At 58.9% G+C, this 19,888-nt stretch overlaps 1 protein-coding gene across 1 annotated transcript; it reads right to left on the reverse strand.

Moving 5' to 3' along the window:
* Positions 1-414: 414 nt before the first annotated feature.
* LOC111155802 (formimidoyltransferase cyclodeaminase) lies at positions 415-17,411 on the reverse strand. The gene is made up of 14 exons (XM_022516208.1): positions 17,358-17,411; positions 16,669-16,852; positions 15,818-15,946; positions 14,976-15,064; positions 14,664-14,843; positions 13,517-13,654; positions 13,113-13,244; positions 7,071-7,132; positions 6,550-6,679; positions 6,298-6,459; positions 2,954-2,997; positions 2,595-2,733; positions 1,640-1,735; positions 415-501 (listed from the first exon to the last, which is right to left on the reverse strand). The coding sequence occupies exons 1-14, from the start codon at positions 17,409-17,411 to the stop codon at positions 415-417; spliced, it is 1,626 nt and encodes a 541-aa protein (XP_022371916.1).
* Positions 17,412-19,888: the final 2,477 nt, after the last annotated feature.

Consider the following 19,888-nt stretch of genomic DNA (forward strand, 5'->3'; position numbering starts at 1 on the left):
ACCAAGCCGCAGGCGCCTGCCCTGAGCCCTGGGCGCTCCCAGTGACACGGGGCCCGGCTCAGCCTCCAGCAGCATGTCACACACGTCTGTGGGACCCTGGAGCCAGTGTGTCACCTCGTGCCGCGCCCCCATGTGCCTGACTACCTCTCGCCATGCTCACTCATCTTGGGGTCCCTGCTCCTGCCCACTGAGCTCAGCCCTTCCCTTCCTCCAGCCCAAACATACCACATAGGCCCCGGTGGGTCATGACTTTACTAAAAGCAGCAAGTGACGAGGGGTGAACCTGACACCCCAAGGGGAACCCAACCCCTGCCTCCGCCCACTCTGGGCCCCACAGGGACCATGTGTGCGGGCTTCCAGGAAGGGGGAGGGGCACTGAGGGCGGCAGAGTCCACGCAGTCTCCCCCCCTGCCGTCACTCCTGCCGGGCCTCCAGGCCCTCCAGCACCAGCGCTGCCTGGGTCTTGGCTTCCTGCAGGAGGCTGGAGATGCGCTGGCGGGTCTGACAGACACAGGCCCAGGTGTCAGTGTGCCCCTCCGCCCATCCCCCACCCCCAGGCCCAGGTGTCAGTCTGACCCTCGGCCCATCCCCCTGGCCCAGGCCCACACCCAGGCCTCAGTCAGTCTGCCCTGCAACCCACCACCTACCTCCCGGCCCAGGCCCCCTGCCACCTCCCTGTGCCCTCTGGCCATGCCCCCTGGCCTATCCTCTCTGGGGTGACCCCAAGCCCCCGACCTGGGGCCCCACAACTCCTCACAAGGCTTTCAGCAAGGACGGGAGGGTCCCTCTCTCTGTCCTGAGGTGGGAGGACCACCAGGCCCAGACCCCCACCCTCCTACTCGTCCCACATTAGCCACCACTGCAGAGGGCAGGGCTGTGGCCTCAAGCCCAGACTGGGTTCACACAGCCCATCTGTTAAGTCAGTCCCCACGTGGTCTCCTGGTGGACAGTGACTTCCCTTAAGACCCAAGCTCAGTCCCAAAAAGGCCTTCACTCTGAGCTGTGAGTTTTTAAAGATTATCACAAAACCAGAGACAGATGAGTGGTGTCTGGGGCTGGGGGTGGGGAACGAGGGTCCTCTAATGGGTGGGGGGCTTCCTTTGGAGCAAAGAGAATATTCTGGAACATGACAGAGGTGGTGGTCACACATCGTGAGTGTGCAAGGTGCCAAGCTGTACATTTCAAAATGGAGACTTGCCTACCCCTCACAGTCACCTCCACAGCTATTAATGACAAAATCCTAACAGCTGCTGGAGCTAAGGCCATTTTGTGGGGTGGCCACTGTTCTCGGAGGGCCTGTGCTGCCAGTGCTCAGGGCCTATGCTGGGGGACCCAGCCCTGGGGGGCCCTGCTGGGCAGGTGAGCACGGTGGACAGGCTCGGGCAGGCCAGGGTGTGGCTCCGGTGAGGGCATGGGGGCTCCCCGGTCCCCAGCCAGAGCCCCCCAGGAGGGAAGGTGGAGGTGCAGATGACGGCTGGCCCCCCGCCTCCAGCAGCCCAGGAGGACAGCAGCCCCCGCGGAGGCCGGAGGAACGTCTCATCAGATGGACACGCTCCCCAGAGCCGTACCGCAGAGCCGCAGCCCTGAGGACAATGCCCGGGTCCCACTGCGGCCCGGTCCCCATGCCTCGCCCGCTCACCTGGTCCTTGAACGCGTCGTCGGTGACGTCCTTCAGGTTGATGAGCACATTGAAATACGCCCCAAACATGCCGGTCTCCAGGGCCTTGGCCGCCACCTGCAACAGGCACCAGGAACGGAGCTGGCCGGCCGCGCCCCGGGCTCACCCCACCCCCTCTGTCCCCCAGGGCCACGGCTGGGGCCCTCATGCCTCATCAGTAGTGCCCCGGGGGTCCCCAGGAGGCACAGGGCCAGCGGAGGCCCCGGCAGGGACGTGCAGAATGGCGGGTTCCAGCCCAGCCCTCCAGACACAGACGACAACCACAGCCTGACTTCCTCCTCTGAGCACAGAAAATGAGGCCCTGAGGGAGGTGAGGTCTCCCAGCTTCAGGCCTGGGCTACAGCCCACGGTCCTGGGTCACTTCCCGGCTTCCCATGTGCGGGCCACGGGTGGGGGAGAGCCGGTGGGAGCACGGGGCCAGGGACAAACCCAGAATGGTAGGAGCCACTTGTGCCCAGGGAAGGAGGGGACCCTTGTCTGGAGCCTCAGGACCAGACACTGCGCACAGGTGTCCTTCTTGGAAAGCCCCAGAGCTGCAGTGTTCAGAACGGGCTGAGGGGTCCGAGCGCCCACTCCATGTCCCCGACACACGGGCTGTGCCCCGGGTGCCATGTGCACATCTGTGAGCCTTGGGGTTTTCCCAAGGGCAAGGGGCCATGAGAAGGAGGGAATGGGAGAGAACAAGGGAGCGGGAGGAGGGGGTGGCCAGGAACGCCTGAGGGCGGCACCTAATTTCTTAGTTCTGCCTCTCTGCCACGCCGCACGCTCAGCGGAAACCCTTGCTTCCCACTCTTGAAACTCCTCAAATGGGATAAACAAATGGGCTCTGCTGCCTGAGATTGGCCAAGACCCCCTGGGAAGTGCTCCAGTCCCACGACCCTCCACGCTGCTCCCCCTGCTCCCCTTCGCCCCGTACCTGCAGGTCCGACCGGCAGGCCAGGTTCCCACACAGGGCCAGCTCCTGCAGCGCCGGCCACAGCGAGGCCACCGTCTCTGCCAGCGCCAGGGGCACGGCGACTGCCTTCCTCAGCCCCTCCTGCAGGGCAGCCGCACGCCTGAATCCAAGGGGTTGGTGGTCAGAGTGCAGGACACCCAGAGGCCACGTGGACTGCCCCCCAGCTCCACCCCAGCAGACAGAACCAGGGGGGACAACAGGGACGTCATTCTTCCATCACAAACACACCGCCACAGGGTGGGTTAGGTGGCTCCAAGGTCAAGGCCCTGGGCGTCCACCATCTGGCGTGGCGCCTCCCCCATAGTCACCGCAACACTCACCTGTCCCTTTCCTCAGGGGTGCTCTTGGGCAGCTTTGTTGCTTCCTGCCAGGAGAGATCACAGGACCCGTGGGGTGAGCAGTGGCTGTGGCCCAGAGCCACACGGAGAGTCCGGGCAGCGTCCACACCCCAACCCCCTGGGTCAGCACTTCTGCAGGTCGGGGGTGCACCTCTGAGCGGCCCTTTGCAGGGGCCACGGTGTCCACCAGGCTGCAGGAACGGGGGGGACGCCCTCAGGACCAGGCCCCAGTCACTGCTTGTATCAGATGATGCCACCCCCACGGGGTCTCAGGGTTAGCCGCGTGTCCCCTGTCCCCTCCCACCTGAACCAGCTCAGGCCCTCTTCCTGTGAGTGGTCACGCGGGCCCCTACACGGGACGGCCCCCCATCCACGCACCTGCGTCTGTCCAGGCCTGTCCCTCACACTCTGACGCCCCATCCTGCCCGTCTGCAGGGGCCGAGGGCCTGGCAGGGTGGGGGCGGGGGGATGTGTCCTTTCTGGATTTGGTTAAATGTCAGCATGCCTGAGAGCAAGGGAGCCCCGGCCCGGCCCAGAACTCCCCTGATCAGCACCGCAACGACTCCTGCTGGTGGACAAAACCATCCGAGCCTCCCAGGGGCTGCCCGGGCCTCTGGGGCGGCACACACCTCCCTCCAGGCCGTCCTCACCCGTGCGGGGTGTTAGTCCTGTCCCCGTGAGGCTGCCTCAGCCGAGCCTCGGGGGTCTCCAACGCGCGGAGCCGGTCTGGTTTCCATCAGGCCGTCCTTCCCACAGTCACAGTGGCATCCCTCAGAGAACGGCCGTCCAGCTGCTGTTAGGTTACCCCAAGCTTTGCTTTCCCCCCTCTGGAAACCACTTCTGCCTTTGGCACAAGACAAGGACGCTTCTGTGTTGTTTTCCAGATCTGCACCTTCTTGTTGGCCCGGAAAGGGCAAAGCGCTGTGTCCCCTCACACGTGTCACTGTCCACGGTGCGTCTCCATGTCGTTCTGAACAAGAACTTCGCTGGCCAGCCTTCCTTTCTCCCAGCCTTCTGATTAGATTTCTGTTTTTCTACTTCCCTCCAGGTGTTTCCTACTTATTCCCCCCGTTTCTAATCTCGGGTGGTTAGCCTTCCATGTCCCCTCGACCCCCCTCCACGTCCGCCAGTCACCAGAGCACAGGAGTCTGGGAAGCGCTGCGGGAGACGCTCAGTAAGCTCAGGCCGGGGAGGCCCCGTAAACCGTGACACGTGCCCCGGGAGGAGCAGGGAGACTCCGGGCTCAAGGACGGAAAGCTCAAGGCTGCTCCGTCAGAAGCTGGCACGACCAGCGCGGGAAGCAGCCAGCCTGAGTCCCGAGTGGAGCCCGAGTCCCAGGTGGCGCTGGCAGTAAGGGAGGTCTGAGAGGGAAGGGAGCCTTACTCTTCTGGAAGGCACCCAGCACCACTGTGCAAAGTAGGAGAGATGCTCCTGCCACGCTCAGGGAGCAGCGCCACCAGGGCCACCAAGACACAGACCGCGGCGTGACTGCCACATGCCTGGCATGGGGTTCCGGGAAGGAATTCTATGAATCACCCCCCACAGGCTGCCCGGTGCACACCCGGTGACAGACGCCAGAGGCGTGCACAGAGCAGCGTCCCCGGTGCTGATGAAGAGGCCCGTGTGCCCTGGTGGGGCTGGCCAGGTGCTGCGACCCAGACGTCCACACATCACACATGGTCCCGGACGTACACAAGTTCGACAGAGGGTTTTTGACTTCATGGTGGTGTGAAAGTGACATGTGTTCAGGAGAACCAGTGCTTGGAATTTGGGATGTGGGTCTTTGCCCAGACTAGCGATGGGCGGTCCTATCCCAAGACTAGGCAGCCCCACGGTCACACTGCTGTTCTGTGGGTCACTCTGGATGTGGTGTTTGGTCAGTACGCAAGCTTTTCAACACTCCCTCATAAGACAGGCCGTGTGCAAGGTGGTTGTGCCCAGCTGTCGCAAACGGAGGTGTTCGTAGCAGCTGAAGGCAGGCTGGACAAACTGTGATGTGCTTCCGACTGGGTGGAGTAAATGCATATCTGACTTACAGTATTTTCAGCTTATGGAGGGTGTATCGGCCGCTACTCCACTGTAAGTCGGGGTGGATCTGTGTGTGTTGTGTCTAGCACCGATATAGAAAGATCTCTAACAGAACGTCAAGTGACAAGGCCAAGAGGCAACCTAAGAACGCATGTGATGCCATTTGTGCAAGAAATGAGGAGAAAAAGGAAAATTGGATCTATGTCAATATAAATAAACATCTCAGGGTGCATGCCCTAGAAACTGTGCCTGTTTGGGGCATGCAGGGTTATGGCAGGAGGCAGGACCCAGGGACCTCTCATCCACTATCCTCCTGTCCTTGTGAATTTGGAACCACCTGAAGGTTTTGCCTTCTTTAAATAGCAAATAAATGAAATTTAAGTCTAAAAACACAAAAGGTGATCAGTCTCTCTACCTCCCACCCAGAGGCCATGAACTTTAGCTCCAGATGGTAACGAACTTAGGCAAGACTCTGATGGTTCCCGTCTGGATACAGCCTTCCCTTGGGGGTGCACGGCGTGCCCTGGAGGTCACCGGCGGTCGTCAGAGCCCTGACTTCCCTTCAGTGAAGTCTGGCCGCGAGGCAGCTCTGCCTGTGGCCTGGGGTGCAGCTGGTGGCCCTGAGCTCACATGTCTCCCGGAGCCTTCCACCAGGAACGGCTCTGAGACACAGATGCACGGCGGGGCTCGGTCCTGGACTCGCGTCTCGGCTCCTCCTGAGAGTGCCCCGTCCCCTGCCCTGGGCTCTGAGCTACGCCCCCTCCCTGTAGCCCACCGCCGGACACGCGGCCTCCCTCTCGGGTGGGAGAGCAGGTTCCGACCTGACCAGCCTGTCGCGTGGAGAGTTCCCAGTTCTCTCCGTGGTCCTCTCTTTGTCTGGTGGCTGGAACGTCTTCTCCAGCCTCTGAAACCATCAGTCACTGGCGCTCCCCTTAGGGTCTCCGCGGCCAGTCCGTCCGGGGTCATGAGGTCTGGCCACCGGCCCAGCAGCGGGACTCAGAGGCAGCGGGGGCCGGGGCGCCGAGCCTGGCGGACCCTCGCTCCCTCCTACCCCACCCAGCCGCTGCCCTGGAGGACAGCGCAGGCCCACACCCGGGCGTGGAGGGGGAGGGAAGGGGGGCAAGAGCGGCCGCCCGCCGTCCACTCCCTCCAGTCTCCCTGCTCCCCACACCCCTGTGCCTGCCACAGCGCCCGCCCTCCCCGCCTGCTCTCTGTGACCCCGGGGGACGCCCCTGCCGTCCGCTGACCCCGTCTCCCCCGGGCTCCCGCGGGCTGGTGGGGTCCCTCCGAGCACCCACCAGGTAGGCCTGGAAGGCCCGGGCATCGGCGTCCACCAGTGCGGTCAGCTCGGCCACGGCCGCGTGGAAGGGCGGGATCAGACGCCGCACGGTCGCGTCCAGGTGCTCGAACTGGCGCCGCCCGTAGGTCATAAGGCCGGCCATGGAGGCCAGCGCGGCGCCCTGGCAGGAGAGGAGCCTTGCGTGGGACTCGGGACCCCAGGCCAGGTGCCCTCGGGCCGTCCTCGGCCGTGCCGCTCGCCTCACACTCACCATGGCTGCACAGGCTGCCGCCACGGAGCCGCCCCCCGGGGCCGCTGAGCGGGCGCCCACCTCACGCACAAAGGCACGCAGGGGCTTGTCTGCCAGGCTCTGCCCAGGCCCACCCTCGGGGACCAGGTACCTGTGGGGAGAGGCCGGCCCAGCGAGGCTCAGGGGGTGCGGGGGGCAGGGCCAGGGGATGGGGCTTCGGGGGACAGGGAGTAGAGGGCAGGGCCCAGGGTCACTACAGCCAGGCAGTGAGGGCAGGGCTGGCTCAGACCCTGGTCCCTGACCCCACGCCTCTTCCCACACATGCCCTCTCCAACACGGGGGAGGGGACACGGTCCCAGGGTGCAAAGTGGCCACGACCACGCAGAAGCCCCATGATGATACATGTCTCACTGTGTCCCCCCAACTGGCCCCCAGCCTTGTGGCTGGCACAGACACCCTGGTGTTTGCTGATGAAGAAGTGACCACACAGAAGGCTCTGGGAGGGCGGCAGCAGGTCTCTGGGGAGGGGGGCAGATGCTCACTCGATGATCCGCTCCTTAGGGTTGAAGGGGGACAGAGAGTCCAGGCCCAGCCGGCTCACCACCTGGAAGGAGGGGCTGGTGATGAAGAGCCATGTAGCTCCCCAGCCCCGAGGCAGGCCACTGCACCATGGGGTCCCACCTGAGTCATGGTGGCGTCCCTGCTCTGGTCCCCTGTGTGTGGGGAGCCAGGCCCAGCAAGCCACATGCCCACCCACCAGGAGCTTGTGAGCGCCGGCTTCCAGGAAAGCCCCCAGCCCAGGGCAGGGGCCCCCAGACTGCCCCCCCATCTTCCCCACAGGGAAACCGACCCAGGGAGAGGAGGTGCCCTCATTCCATGCCACAGGCGTCCAACAAACAGCACTGCACACTGAGCCCATCTCTGAAAGGGACCTACAAAACTACCCCCTTGGACGAGATTCCTCATGCTTTGGGGGTCAGTTCTCACAACTCTTAAAGCTCAGGAGCTGCCTGACTGACCTAAACGTAAGATTTGTTCTATGAGGCAAAATGGATTTTACCTAAATTCAAACTAAAGTTGGAACAATCTCTATTTGAGATTAGAATTTTTTCCACCAAAACATGCTCAAAACACTTTACGGAGCTGTGGGCCAGGGGCCCAGTCTGGCGCGTTCTGCACCAAGCAGGCTGACACTGTCCACAAAACTGGCAAGTGGCAGGTGCTCCTTGACAGAAACAAGCCAGCAGAGTCCCCGGAGGCGGGGGTGGCCGGCAGGTCTCCCCGAGGACACAGAGGTGGGTAAGAGCACCTCCCCAGAGCCCACCGGAGGTCTTCAACAAGCAATAGAGCAAAGCCATCCTGGCCCAGAAGATCTCAAAAAGACAGACATTGAAACATGAATTTAAATGTCTCACTACGTTGGCAGAAAGTAAAGGCGCTCATTTAAGGCCAGAAATGACCCGAAATGGAACCAGACAGGCCTGCTCACCCTACGCTGGGTCCACCCTGGGACATCTGAGAGCCTCTGCCAGCCCCTCATGAGCAGGGAGGTCTCAAGTCCTGAAGAGTGAGGCCAGATTGGAGGCTCCTGAAAGGTGACCTCCCCAAGGATGAACTAGGATTTAAAAAAAACAAAAACTACTGAAGGAGACATCTCAGTTTCTGCCTTCCCTTTGGTGAAACAGGAAAAACACTTCCTGGGAATTCTAACCACAAGCCACGCTGAGAGGATGTGGGCCACAGTCCACACAGAACTCTCTACCTGTGTAGTTCCAAAGCTCCAAGCTGAGTCTGGGAGCTCCTGTGCAATCAGGTGCCCGAGACCTAACAGAGGCAAATCCAAACTTTAAATCCAAGTGTCCAAAATTACCACAGATAAAGTTGCAAAGAACATGCACACACAATCGAAAATCACAAAATCACAAAGAAGCAAGTCACTGTGAGAAAGTCAACAGACGTAGCAATTGGCAAAATCAGACCTTCAAAGACTGCACACATCAGAACTTTCAGGGAAAGAATATAAAACAACAGGTTAAGAAATACAGGAGAGCATCAAACACATTAAAAAGTAACAAATAAATAAGGGGGAGATAAAGGCATTTTTTTTTCAGTATGGTACCGGCACAAAAACAGATGCATAGATCAATGCAACGGAAGAGAGAGCCCAGAAACGGACCCTCAACTCTATGGTCAACTCATCTTCGACAAAGCAGGAAATAATGTCCAATGGAAAAGAGTCTCTTCAACAAATGATATTGGGAAAATTGGACAGCCACATGCAGAAGAATGGCTTTGGACCATCTTCTTACACCATACGCAAAAATAGACCCAAAATGGATGAAAGACCTAAATGTGAGACAGGAATCCATCCAAATTGGAGAAGAGGACACAGGCAGCAACCTCTGTGACCTCAGCCACAGCAACTTCTCTCTAGATACGTCTCCAAAGGCAAGGGAAGCAAGGGCAGAAATGAGTTATTGGGACTTCCTCAAGATCAAGAGCTTTGGCACAAAGCAAAGGAAACAGTCAACAAAACCAAAAGACAACTGACAGAATGGGAGAAGATATTCGCAAACGACATAACAGATAAGGGGCTAGTATCCAAAATCTATAAAGAACTCATCAAACTCAACAACCAAAGAACAAATAATCCAATCAAGAAATGGGCAGAAGACATGAGCAGACATTTCTGCAAAGAAGACATCCAGATGGCCAACAGACATGAAAAAGTGCTCCACATCACTCGGCATCAGGGTAATACAAATCAAAACCAGAGTGAGATCCCTCCTCGCACCGGTCAGAATGGCTACAATTAACAAGTCAGGAAATGACAGATGCTGGCGAGGATGTGGAGAAAGGGGAACCCTCCTACACTGTTGGTGGGAACGCAAGCTGGAGCAACCACTCTGGAAAACAGCATGGAGGGTCCTCAGAAAGTTGAAAATGGAGCTACCCTACAACCCAGCAATCGCATTACTGGGTATTTACCCCAAAGATACAGATGGAGTGACCCAAAGGGACACCTGCCCCCCGGTGTTCACAGCAGCGACGCCCACAACAGCCAGACTGCGGGAAGAGCCCGGATGTCCGTCGGCAGATGAACGGACAGAGAAGACGGGGTTCGTCTACACAACGGAATGTGACTCGGCCATCAGAAAGGGAGACGTCCTGCCCTTTGCATCGGCGTGGATGGAACTGGGGGGATTGTGCTGAGTGAAGTAAGTCAGTCAGAGAAAGACAATTATGTGATCTCACTCATATGTGGGATTTAAGAAACAAAGCAGATGAACATAGGGGAAGGGAACCTCTCTGGTTAGAGAGAGAGACAAACCGTGAGAGACTCTTGACTCCAGGAAACAAACTGAGGGTTGCTGGAGGGGAGGGGTAGGGGAATGGGGTAACCGGGGGACAGGCATTCAGGAGGGCACGTAATGGAAAGAGTACTGGGTATTATATGCCACTGATGAATCACTAAATTCTACCCCTGCAACTATTAATACATATATGTTAACTAAATTGAATTTAAATAAAGAATTATTTAAAAATACATATCTGTAAAGGCAATGCATTGAAACTAGTCAAGGCATTTTTTAAATATTTGTAACAAATAAAAACATGCATTGGTTAATACTTGTACACATTACTTGTTAAACTTTGTGAATAAATTGTGTTTCCTGAGGGGGGAAAATGAAAGCATTTTCTTTAAAAAAAAAAAAAAAGGGTCAAGTTAGAAAACCATTACTGGCTGCTAAAACATATGGCTGGAATTTCAAGAGAAACAGGGCGTCTGCATATTCTTCCAGTACCTTCCCCAGAGCACTCGCTACAAAAGGAAAAACTGCAGGGGGTAACAGCATCTTGAACCTAGGACCCAGGCAGCAGGGAGAGGATCGGGGCCTGACCTGGGCTCTGAGGACAGCACATCCCACCCTCCTCCCGCCCCCGCCAGGATCCCACAAGCCCAGAAGTCGTCAGACCTGCGCAAAGCAACTTCCTTTCCTTTTAAACTACTTCAAGGTCATTGAAGGGCAAGGACAGAAGGGGCTGCTCGCAATTAAAGGCAACAAAAGACGCCGCAACGAAGGATTGCCATGGGGTTGGACCCCAGGTGAGAGGATAAGTAGCTCCATGGGGGTGAGGGAGACACCGGCAAAATTTGGTTCTGGTCTGCAGATTAGATGGTAGAACTGTACTGATGCTGAATTTCCTGATTTTGATTATTGTACTGGGGTTGTGCAAGAGAAATGTCCTTGTTCTTAAGAAATAAAACCTGAATAATTGGAGGTAAAATAGTACAATGTCTTTAACCTACTCTGAAGTGGTCCAAAAAAAAAATATGAAAATGTGTGGTTACAGAGAGAGAGAATGAGACAGCAAAGGGGGGAATGCAAGCCAGTGGACAGTCGGGAGCTTGTGAGGGGGCTCCCGGCACTGTTCCAGACCCCGGCACCGTTCCGGACTCCCAGTACTGTTCCTACACATTTGCTGCGAGCAGGGAATTACAGCAACATACAAAATTCACACAAAATTTTGTAACAGCTAGAAGGAGAACAGACCTGGCCGTGAACCGTATCAGCAGCTTAGAAGCGAGGCTGGAGAAAACCACAGTGAATGTTGGGGAAGAAGTTACTGGACTTCGAGGACAAAGAAGGAGTTCTTCAGGAATCAGGGAATAAAACAACTCCCTGGAGATCGGGGAGATAACCAGGCAGACTTAGACCTCCCACGGGTCATTTGATTCCAGAAGATGGTAAAGATGTGTTTGCAGGAGTGCTTGGAGGGCTCAGTCAGTTAAGCCTCTACCTTCGGCTCAGGTCATGATCCCGGAGTCCTGGGATCGAGCCCCACATCGGGCTCTCTGCTCGGCAGGGAGTCTGCTTCCCCCTCTCTCTCTGCCTGCCTCTCTGCCTACTTGTGATCTCTCTCTCTCTGTCAAATAAATAAATAAATTTTTTCTTTTAATCTGTTTGACGGTGAGGTTCAGGCAACATACAAGTAGGAACAGAGATGACCTCCACTATGTACAGAGCTAAGGTACCATGTCTGTGGGTATTTAAGACATGTGGAACATTTACAGAAGGTAAATGTCGTACAATTGACCATGTGAAAATAGTGATACAACAATTTACGTCTAGAGCAGAGATGATGACCTCTCACAGGACTGCACTGATATCCTCGTCTGTCTTCCCCAGGAGACAACAGACACTGTCTGACATTCATAAGGAGCAAAAGAATTTAAGTATGTTATTTAAACTTCATAATTTAACCATCTAGAACTAATAAATGAATTCAGCAAGGACACAGGACATGAAGTCAACACACAGAAGTCCGTGCATTTCCATGCACTAAGGAGAGTTCTCTAAAAAAGGAATTGCAGAAACCACTGCATTTACAGTAGCATCGGAAAGAGTAAAATAGTTGGGCCTTCATTAACTTAACCAAGGAGGTAAAAGACTTGTACAATAAAATCTACAAAACATTGCCGAAATAAATTAAAGAAAACGTAAATAAACAGAAAGCCCATGCTCATGGATTGAAACACTTCCTCTCTTAAGATGGCTCCCCAAAGCAATGCACAGAATCAGTGCAGTCCTTATCAGAGCCCTAATGGAGTTTTTTGCAGGCACAGAAAAACCCACCCTGGGTTATGATGGCTACATAACATTATGACATACTTAATATCAACAACTGCATACCTAAAAGATGGTTAAGATGCCAATTGTGTATTTTACTACAAAAGAAAAAAATTGAAAAAAAAATTTAACCACCAAAAGAGCTGCTAATCCCCACTAAAAACTACTGTAGCTAAAAAAAAAAAAAAAAGAAGAAGAAGAAGAAAAAAAGAAAGAAAGAAAAGAAAATCAAGAAATAGAAAAGAAAGGAAATATGTAAGTCAAGGCTAAGTGGGCTTATTTTCCCATTTCCGTGGCAGGCTGTCAGTGCGCCGATAAAAACTGATAGATCAAATTATATATTTGAAAATTCGGGTAAAATTTTTTTAAAAATTTAAAACCAATAAATCAGAAACAGGAGTAAGTATATTAAGTTATTAAGCTGGAGAATAGCCTTGTCCAACAGCGTAGAGGCCTGGAAACAAGAGATGTGTTTGCTGAATCAGGAGACACAAACCCAAGCACCAAACACTTTCAGAGAAATCCATCGGGTGCTCGTTGGGGAGCAATTCCAGCTAAAGTTGAGACGATGGCACCAGCTTCTAAATAACCCGTCACTGTCCGCGGATGGACCCACACAGCCGCATCCCAGAACGGGCACGGGGCTGCCGCGGAGTCACGCACATCCCCCGCCGCCACCGGGCGCCTCCAGCACAGACACCAGAAGGTCCGGGGGCAAGTGGCATGCATCCCCTCCAAGGAGCTTTTGCAAGACTGAACATCTTCTAGATGATAAAGAAAACTCCCACTGTTCCCCTGATACGGTAAGAGCATGATGTCATCTAAGCACCGACACTAAGAGGAGAAGAAGGAGTGGGGCCCGGCCGGCAGACAGGGTGCCCCAGGCCAGCTCCTAGAGCCTCGGGCTTGCTCCCGTCTCCCCACTGGCCTCCCACCAGGAGCCCAGCTCACCAGCCTGACGCGGTGCTCCTCCTCCAGAAGGAAGAGGTTCTCCTTCTCGCAGTAGAAGGCGGCAGCATCCAGGAGGGCCTTCAAAGGCACCAAGCCCACCAGCTGGGAGCCCACCACCGGAAGGCTCAGCTCCTGCAGGGGTCCAGTGACATCCATGTCCGTGGGAGCTGGACTTGAGATGCCCTGAAGGGTGTCCTGGGGACCCGCCCTGCTCACCTGGAGGGACTTCACCCCAGCTGGCAGGGGACACCCACTCTGCTCCCCTGCGGAGGGATCCCCACAGCCAGCAGGGGACGCATGTCCTGCTCACCTCGAGAGGGGTCCCCATGGCCAGCAGGGGACACCCACTCTGCTTCTCTGCAGAGGGATCCCCACGGCCAGCAGGGGACGCATGTCCTGCTCACCTGGGCTTCTCTGCAGGTCTCCTCGTAGACGGTATGCAGTGCTGTGACCTCAAAGTCCAAGAGATTTGTGGACACTTGGGCCACGTTCTTCTCATCCAGGTACCAGCCAATGCCCTGAACCTTTTTCAGGCGTCCTGGCTGCAAAGGAAAAGTCTTCCCCAGCTCAGGCCCTGCCCAGCCCCTCATGCCACCTGCCCGGAAACCCACCTGCACCCTGCCCCGCAAAGCTGGCTGCACGGGTCCGTCCCCACACAGACGCCATGGCCCGTGGATCCTGCGGTGCTGCCCGGCCGGCCGGCTGGGGGCCCTCCTCACACTCCAGAGTTGTCCTCTGTGCCAGCTGGGGAGCGACCCGCCCACCACAGGGAAACTGAGGCCCCCGCACAGGCGCAGGCCAGCCTCTCGCCCCCACCATGCACTGGGAGCCTGCCTGGGCCACCCCCACCCTCCCATAAACTCCTGGGCTCGGTCCCTGCCATCCCTCCCTCAGCGCAGGGGTCCACTCTCCATTCCTCATTCCTGGGGCTGGCGCAGCCCACCTGAGGAGGGACCTCCCACCCAGGAACTCCGCAGGAACAACAAGAAGGCACTGGGGTTCTCCCTCCGCGTACGTCTCGCTTACACACCGCTGCCCGTGCTGCCAGGAAGCCAGGCTCCTGGGGCCTCAGCTGTCTGGCAGGACCCACGTCCCTGGGGTGGCAGGGGGGGCGCTGACAGGCAAGACGTCACCCTCCACCTCCTTCACCAGGTGTCCCTGGGTCTGTGTGTCCAAATCACACTTTCTGCAAGATCAGTGCTCAAACTAGGGGACAGCCACCTGCAGACTTGGTGGGTCAGGGCCCCGGGCCCCCGGAGGTTGGGGGGCCCTGGAGTTTCTGGGGGCACCTGAGGCTCAGCAGCCGTTTTCCTATTAGAATGGGAATACCACAATATTCCAACAGTAGTTCCAGCCCTGCCTCCTGCCATGGACATGTCCTTTACACAAGTGTCCCCCGACGTTGAACGCCAGAGCCCCACCTCCTCACCCACTCGTCACGGGCCTCAGGCTGGGCTGGTCAGCAGGTCCACACCAGGGCTCTGTCCTGTGAGCCCCTCAGGCTTCCTCGGGGATGGGGCCACGCCCCCGTGGGGACAGCAGGCTGCTCACCTTGTCCTTCCCACGGCCCTGCTCCCGAATGTTGAGGGCGATGCGGTGGGCCTGCTCCTTGGTGCTGAGCAGGTTGATGTTGAACGCAATGAGGAACTTCCGTGCCCCCGTGACAGTGGCCCCCCAGCTGGGGACGAAAGAGCTGGGGCCGAAGTCGGGTGCCCACTCCGCCTGCTTGAGCTGTGGGGAGACGGCCTAGGCTGCGGTGTCCCGCGCAGGAGGGACGCCCCGCCCAGGTCAGGAGAGGAGGAGGGCACCCACCCTTCCCGGGTCTAGCCCTCCCCCCGCCCACCCTGGTGAGGAGGCACGCACCTTCTCAGGGAGGGCCTCATACTCCCCAGCCCGGATGGCCGGCAGGGTCCGGCGACTGGCTGTCCGCGCCGCCTCCCCGTACAGGTACACTGCAAGGGGGCCTGACCAGTCAGGGTCCCAGCCGGCGGGCTGCCCAGAACCTCCACTCCCGGAGGAAAGACGAGGCAGGCCGCTCCTGCCAGCCCCAGCATGGGGGGCCACCCTCCCCTCCTCCCTCGGGCCCCATCTCTCTGCACCTCATGGGACGGGAGTGGGTGGTCACGGCTGGACACTCCTCTGCCCACCCAGGGGCAGGGCAGGCCCCCCCCACTGCTCCTCTGCCCAGATGTCCCCAAAAAAGAGATCACCGAGATTTTAAGAGTTAGAAGTAGATGTTTGGGATGGAAGCACGTTATTCTTTCTTTCTAAAGAGTATTTTCATTGTACGATAAATAGGACCACAAATTAAGAAACACAGAGAGAAGAAAACAAAACTCACCACAAACTCTCAGTGTCCCCCCAACAACGGTGACAGCATCGTAACCGCAGGGGTGGGGTTTGGGCCCTGCCGTCACGCAGCCTGTCTGCCCGAGCCCGGGCCCCACGAATGTAGACCCTGCATTGCGCACGCACCTTGTCCCCCGCTTGCCTCCGTTTGTCTCAGGTTAATAATTTCCTGATTCGGTTAATTCCCCGAAGGGAGCTCCGTCCACTAGGAAGCGGGGACTCAGCTTCGCGGGGCAGCTGGGCCTCCGCGGCCGGGAGCACGGCACACCAGGCCCGCCCTTTGCAGAGAACCCACGGGCACCGCCGGCGGTGACGGGGAGCCCCTGCCATGGCGGGGTTCCCTTTCGGGCTCTCACCTGGCACACCCAGCTCCTCCGCCAGCCGCTGGCCGAAGGCCTGGGCACAGAGCACACAGTCGTCCATGCTGACGCCCCTCACAGGGACGAAGGGGCACACGTCCAGGGCGCCCATCCGAGGGTGCTCCCCTGCACAGAATGGGGGCTGGGGAAGGGTGGCCGCGGGCTGGGGGGCCCAGACATGGGCTCGGGGGTCTCGTGGACCCCGGCCTCCCTGCCCCCAACCTGCCATCCACCCCCACAGCTGGCTGGTCCCACTGACCCCAGGGCCCTGGGACAAGCAGCCGCCAAGCACTTCGGTCTCGGCGGAAACCCCCGTCTCCCCTCAGAGCCACGCAGCCCTGGTCAGCGCGGCCGGGCTGAGAGGCCAGTGTGACCGCCTCCCGCCGCCCTAGCCTCCCTCCCCCGCAGCCTCCAGAGCGTCCTCCTCACACCCTGACCCTCCTCCACCCCTGTGAGCTCTGGCTCGGACATGGGCTTTCTGACCCTCGGGGACTCCCTCCACAGGGGCCTGACCTCCCCCGCCCCAGCGGCCGGAGCCCCTGCCCTTTGGCCTGTCCGCCGACCTTTGACCCCGCCTGCCGCAGCCGAAGTGTTTGGTTCTGTGGCTGCTGACAGGCCGGTCTCCGAGTCTTGCTCCCTGACCCCCCAGCCCCCCAGGCCCGTGCAGGATGGCTGGGCCTCACTGCCAGTCGCTCCTGGGCACCCCGAAACACAGAGGGGGGCTCCACGGACCTTAGCCTGGCCCCGTGGCTCTGTGGGCTGCGCCTGACCGGCAGGGTCTCCGGGGTCCTCCCAGGGCAGGCTCACGGGCCGGGCTGGCCCCACACCCCGTGGGGAGGACCCCTCACCTTTGTGCTGGCTCATATCAATGAGCCGGAAGGCCGCCCGGGCGGCATTGAGGGCCCCCTCCACCACGTCCTCAGGCGCCCCCACGAACGTGTAGACAGTGCGGTTGGTGGAGGGGCCGGCATCCACGTCTAGTAGCACGCAGCCCGGGGTCTGCGCCACGGCGCGGGAGATGGTGTCAATCACCTAGGGATGAATGCCCGACCCGGTGCCTCAGTTTCCCCACTTGGAAGAAGGAGCAGGAGCTTCAGGGGTGGCCGTGCCTCTCCTGCCGCCCCCAACCTCCGCCCAGACATGGGCCTAAGGAGCTGGTGCTGAGCATCTGAGAAATCCTCCAAGAGCACAAGCCCAGGGAGGCCCAGCACTGAGCTGTGCTCGAGAAAAGGTAGGAGCGGCACCGTCCGGGAGAAACTGAGGCAGGGATCGGAAGCTAGGCGGAGGGGCTGCTGGCGCTCCAAGAAGGAGACCTGTAGGCCACAGTCACAGAGGGTCAGCGCCCTGCCCCCCAAGCGGGCCCCGGTGGAAGCAGCTGCACTAGGGGAGAGGCACAAAAGGCCCAGAACCTTCTGAGGTGGCCGGACAGCCCCGTGGTCGGGAGCAGGGGCTCCATGGCCCTCAGTGGCCTGCACCAACTCCATAGGCCTCAGCATCCTCCTAGATAACGGGGAGAATAGCAGAGCCCTGCACTCACCTCCTGATTGTTCCCTTCTGAGAAGTTGGGGACACATTCCACCAGCTGGGACATGGTCTGGGCCTGGATCCTGGAGCTCCTCTCACAGGGCGGATGCAGCGGAGGAGGGACACTGACCTGCGCCTTTATCCACCCTCCGGGGCCCTCCCACCCGCTGGGCTGCTGATTAACCACCAGTCACGGCAAGGAGGGACCGGCCGCAGTCCCCGTGCAAACACGAGCAGAATAGGGAGGGCGCCAGACCCCTGTGAACCAGACCATGGAGGCGGAGGGATCCTCCCCCCCCCGGCTGGGCCGGCTCCCTTGAAAGCAGCACAGGAGATCAGGACCCTCGGTGGGAGGGGGCCGGGGGACGTCCTCCTGGGGTGGAAGTCAGGTCAGCCCAGGCTCCAAGCCCAGCTTGACTCAGGGCCTCCTGGTGGTTGTTCCTATGACCCTCCAAGTGACCCTGAAGTAACCCTCCATGTCACCCTCCAGTGACCCTCCATGTGCCCCTCCATATGACTCTCCAGTGACCTTCCAGTGACCCTCCATGTGCCCCTCCAGTGACCCTCCAGTGACCTTCTAAGTGACCCGCTGGATCTCTTCATGTCAGCTTGTGAGCTAGAGGTGGCAGGAAGATGACAGCAGTCAGGTGTGAGGCCCCCCAGTGGACGTGGCTCTCAGCAGAGGTCAGCTCGGCTCAGTCAGGCAAGAGAGTGGGGGGAGGTCGAATCTGTGCTGCACGTGGCTGGCCCTGCAGGGTGAGTGGTCTCCCAGCCGCTGGCCACTCTTCCCCGAGGACACAGGTCCTCCCAAAGGGCTGGTGTGCCCAAGCCAGCAGCCCAGGGCCCTGCACCCAGAGAGCCCAGCTGGGTCAACTCTGTCTTGAATGGGGTGGGCATTCCCGGTCTGCAAAGCTTCCTAACCCATGGCCGCCCCAGCAGGGCATGGACGCCTCAGACCCAAGTTCAGCGCTGTCCCGCCTCTCAGGCACGCATTACCCTGCAGGACCCTCCGGGAGGCAGATCCTTTCCCCATCTGTCATCCTCCCCGTACAGGCACCCAAACAGCCGTGGCCAGGCAGGGCAGCCACACGGTGCAGGGGACCCCCAACTCTGTGGGTCTTGGGACCCCGCCCCTCCGGCAGCCACCACTGCAGCAGCTAGACAAGCCCAGAGACCCTCGAAGGCTGGGGGCAGCCGGGTCCTCTCTCGCTGGCTCCCCTGGGAGAACACAGGACAGCTCTTCCACTTCTCGGTCCCACAGAGGGGTGGGGAGCCTCGGCAGGACCTGGCGGACAGCAAAGGCCCCACAAAAGTGTTCTTCCAAAACTGGGTTGCAACACCGAGGCTCACCACAGAGAGCCTGCCTCCCAGCGGTGCCCAGAAGCGCCCACTGTCCTTTCCCCGACAGACAGCCCTGGTGCCAAAGTTACGCACTCCCCACAGGCCGCCAGCCTAGCAGAGTCCCCTAGCTGGGGGTTGGTATCCGGTGGCTGGAAGGGGAGAATGGTGTCGGTTATGGACTGAGTGGTGCCCAACCCCACAATCATATGTTGAAGGCCTGACCCCCAGCACCTCAGAATGCAGCTATATTTGGAGACAGGGTCTTTAAAAAGGTAATAAAGTTAAAATTATGTCTGTCATAGGGTAACCTTAATCTCCTCCGACTGGTGTCCTCATAATGAAAGGAAATCAGGACACAGGCTCAGGGACAAGCATGTGAGGACACAGGGAAAAGACAGCATCCACACGCCCAGGAGACGGTCTCAGGAGGAACCGGCTGCGGGAACGCCTCGACCTGGGACATCCAGGCTCCACCATGTCACCTGAGCCATGCTGCTCTGGCTGGCCAAGCTGACAAGAGCATATCCTAAGGTGCTGGGACCTCTGGGACACACGAGGCGGTGAGGACCGAGGGACAGGTTGCCCCAGCTGGAGTCGGTCCAGACACCCCAATACTTTCATCCTCACATACACAGCAGAGAAGTGACCAGAGACCCTCCAATCACAGCCAAGGCCCAGGAAGGGGCCAGGGCCAGGCCCTCGGCCTGACTGTGGGTCCAAGAGGTCACCAGTCGTTCTCAAGACCTCAGGAAAGGTCTTGAGGTCACCACTGATGACTCCAGTGGTGGGGGGGGGCATCAGACCATCTGCCAAATAAACAGACTCCCTTCGGGCAGGAGGAGACAGAAACCTCCCCTAGGAGGTCCAAGGGCTTGAGGGTCTGGGAGCCCAGCCTGAGCCACAACCCCTCCCCTCGAGGCTCTGGCTAGGCTTCCTTCCACCAATACCCGCTGTCACCTCCCGCGGTGCTCTCCCTGCCCTCAAAGAGCCAAAGGGAAAGGTACACAGGTAAACAGATTATTTTAATAAAGTGCGACAGTGCCGCGCGGGTGTGGGCGGTGGGCAGGCTGGGCGCCTGGGGTATGCGGCCCCGGGGCCGATAGAGGCACCTGCCACGGCGCCTGCGGCCCTGGGCGCTCCGTCGGCGGACGCAGCCCTTCCCCCGGCCGGAGGGGACACGCAGGAGGCACGCGGCCCCCGGGT

Source organism: Enhydra lutris, unplaced genomic scaffold (genome assembly GCF_002288905.1).
Source record: "Enhydra lutris kenyoni isolate GAN:26980312 unplaced genomic scaffold, ASM228890v2 scaffoldscaffold43, whole genome shotgun sequence".
Taxonomy (NCBI): Eukaryota; Metazoa; Chordata; class Mammalia; order Carnivora; family Mustelidae; genus Enhydra; species Enhydra lutris.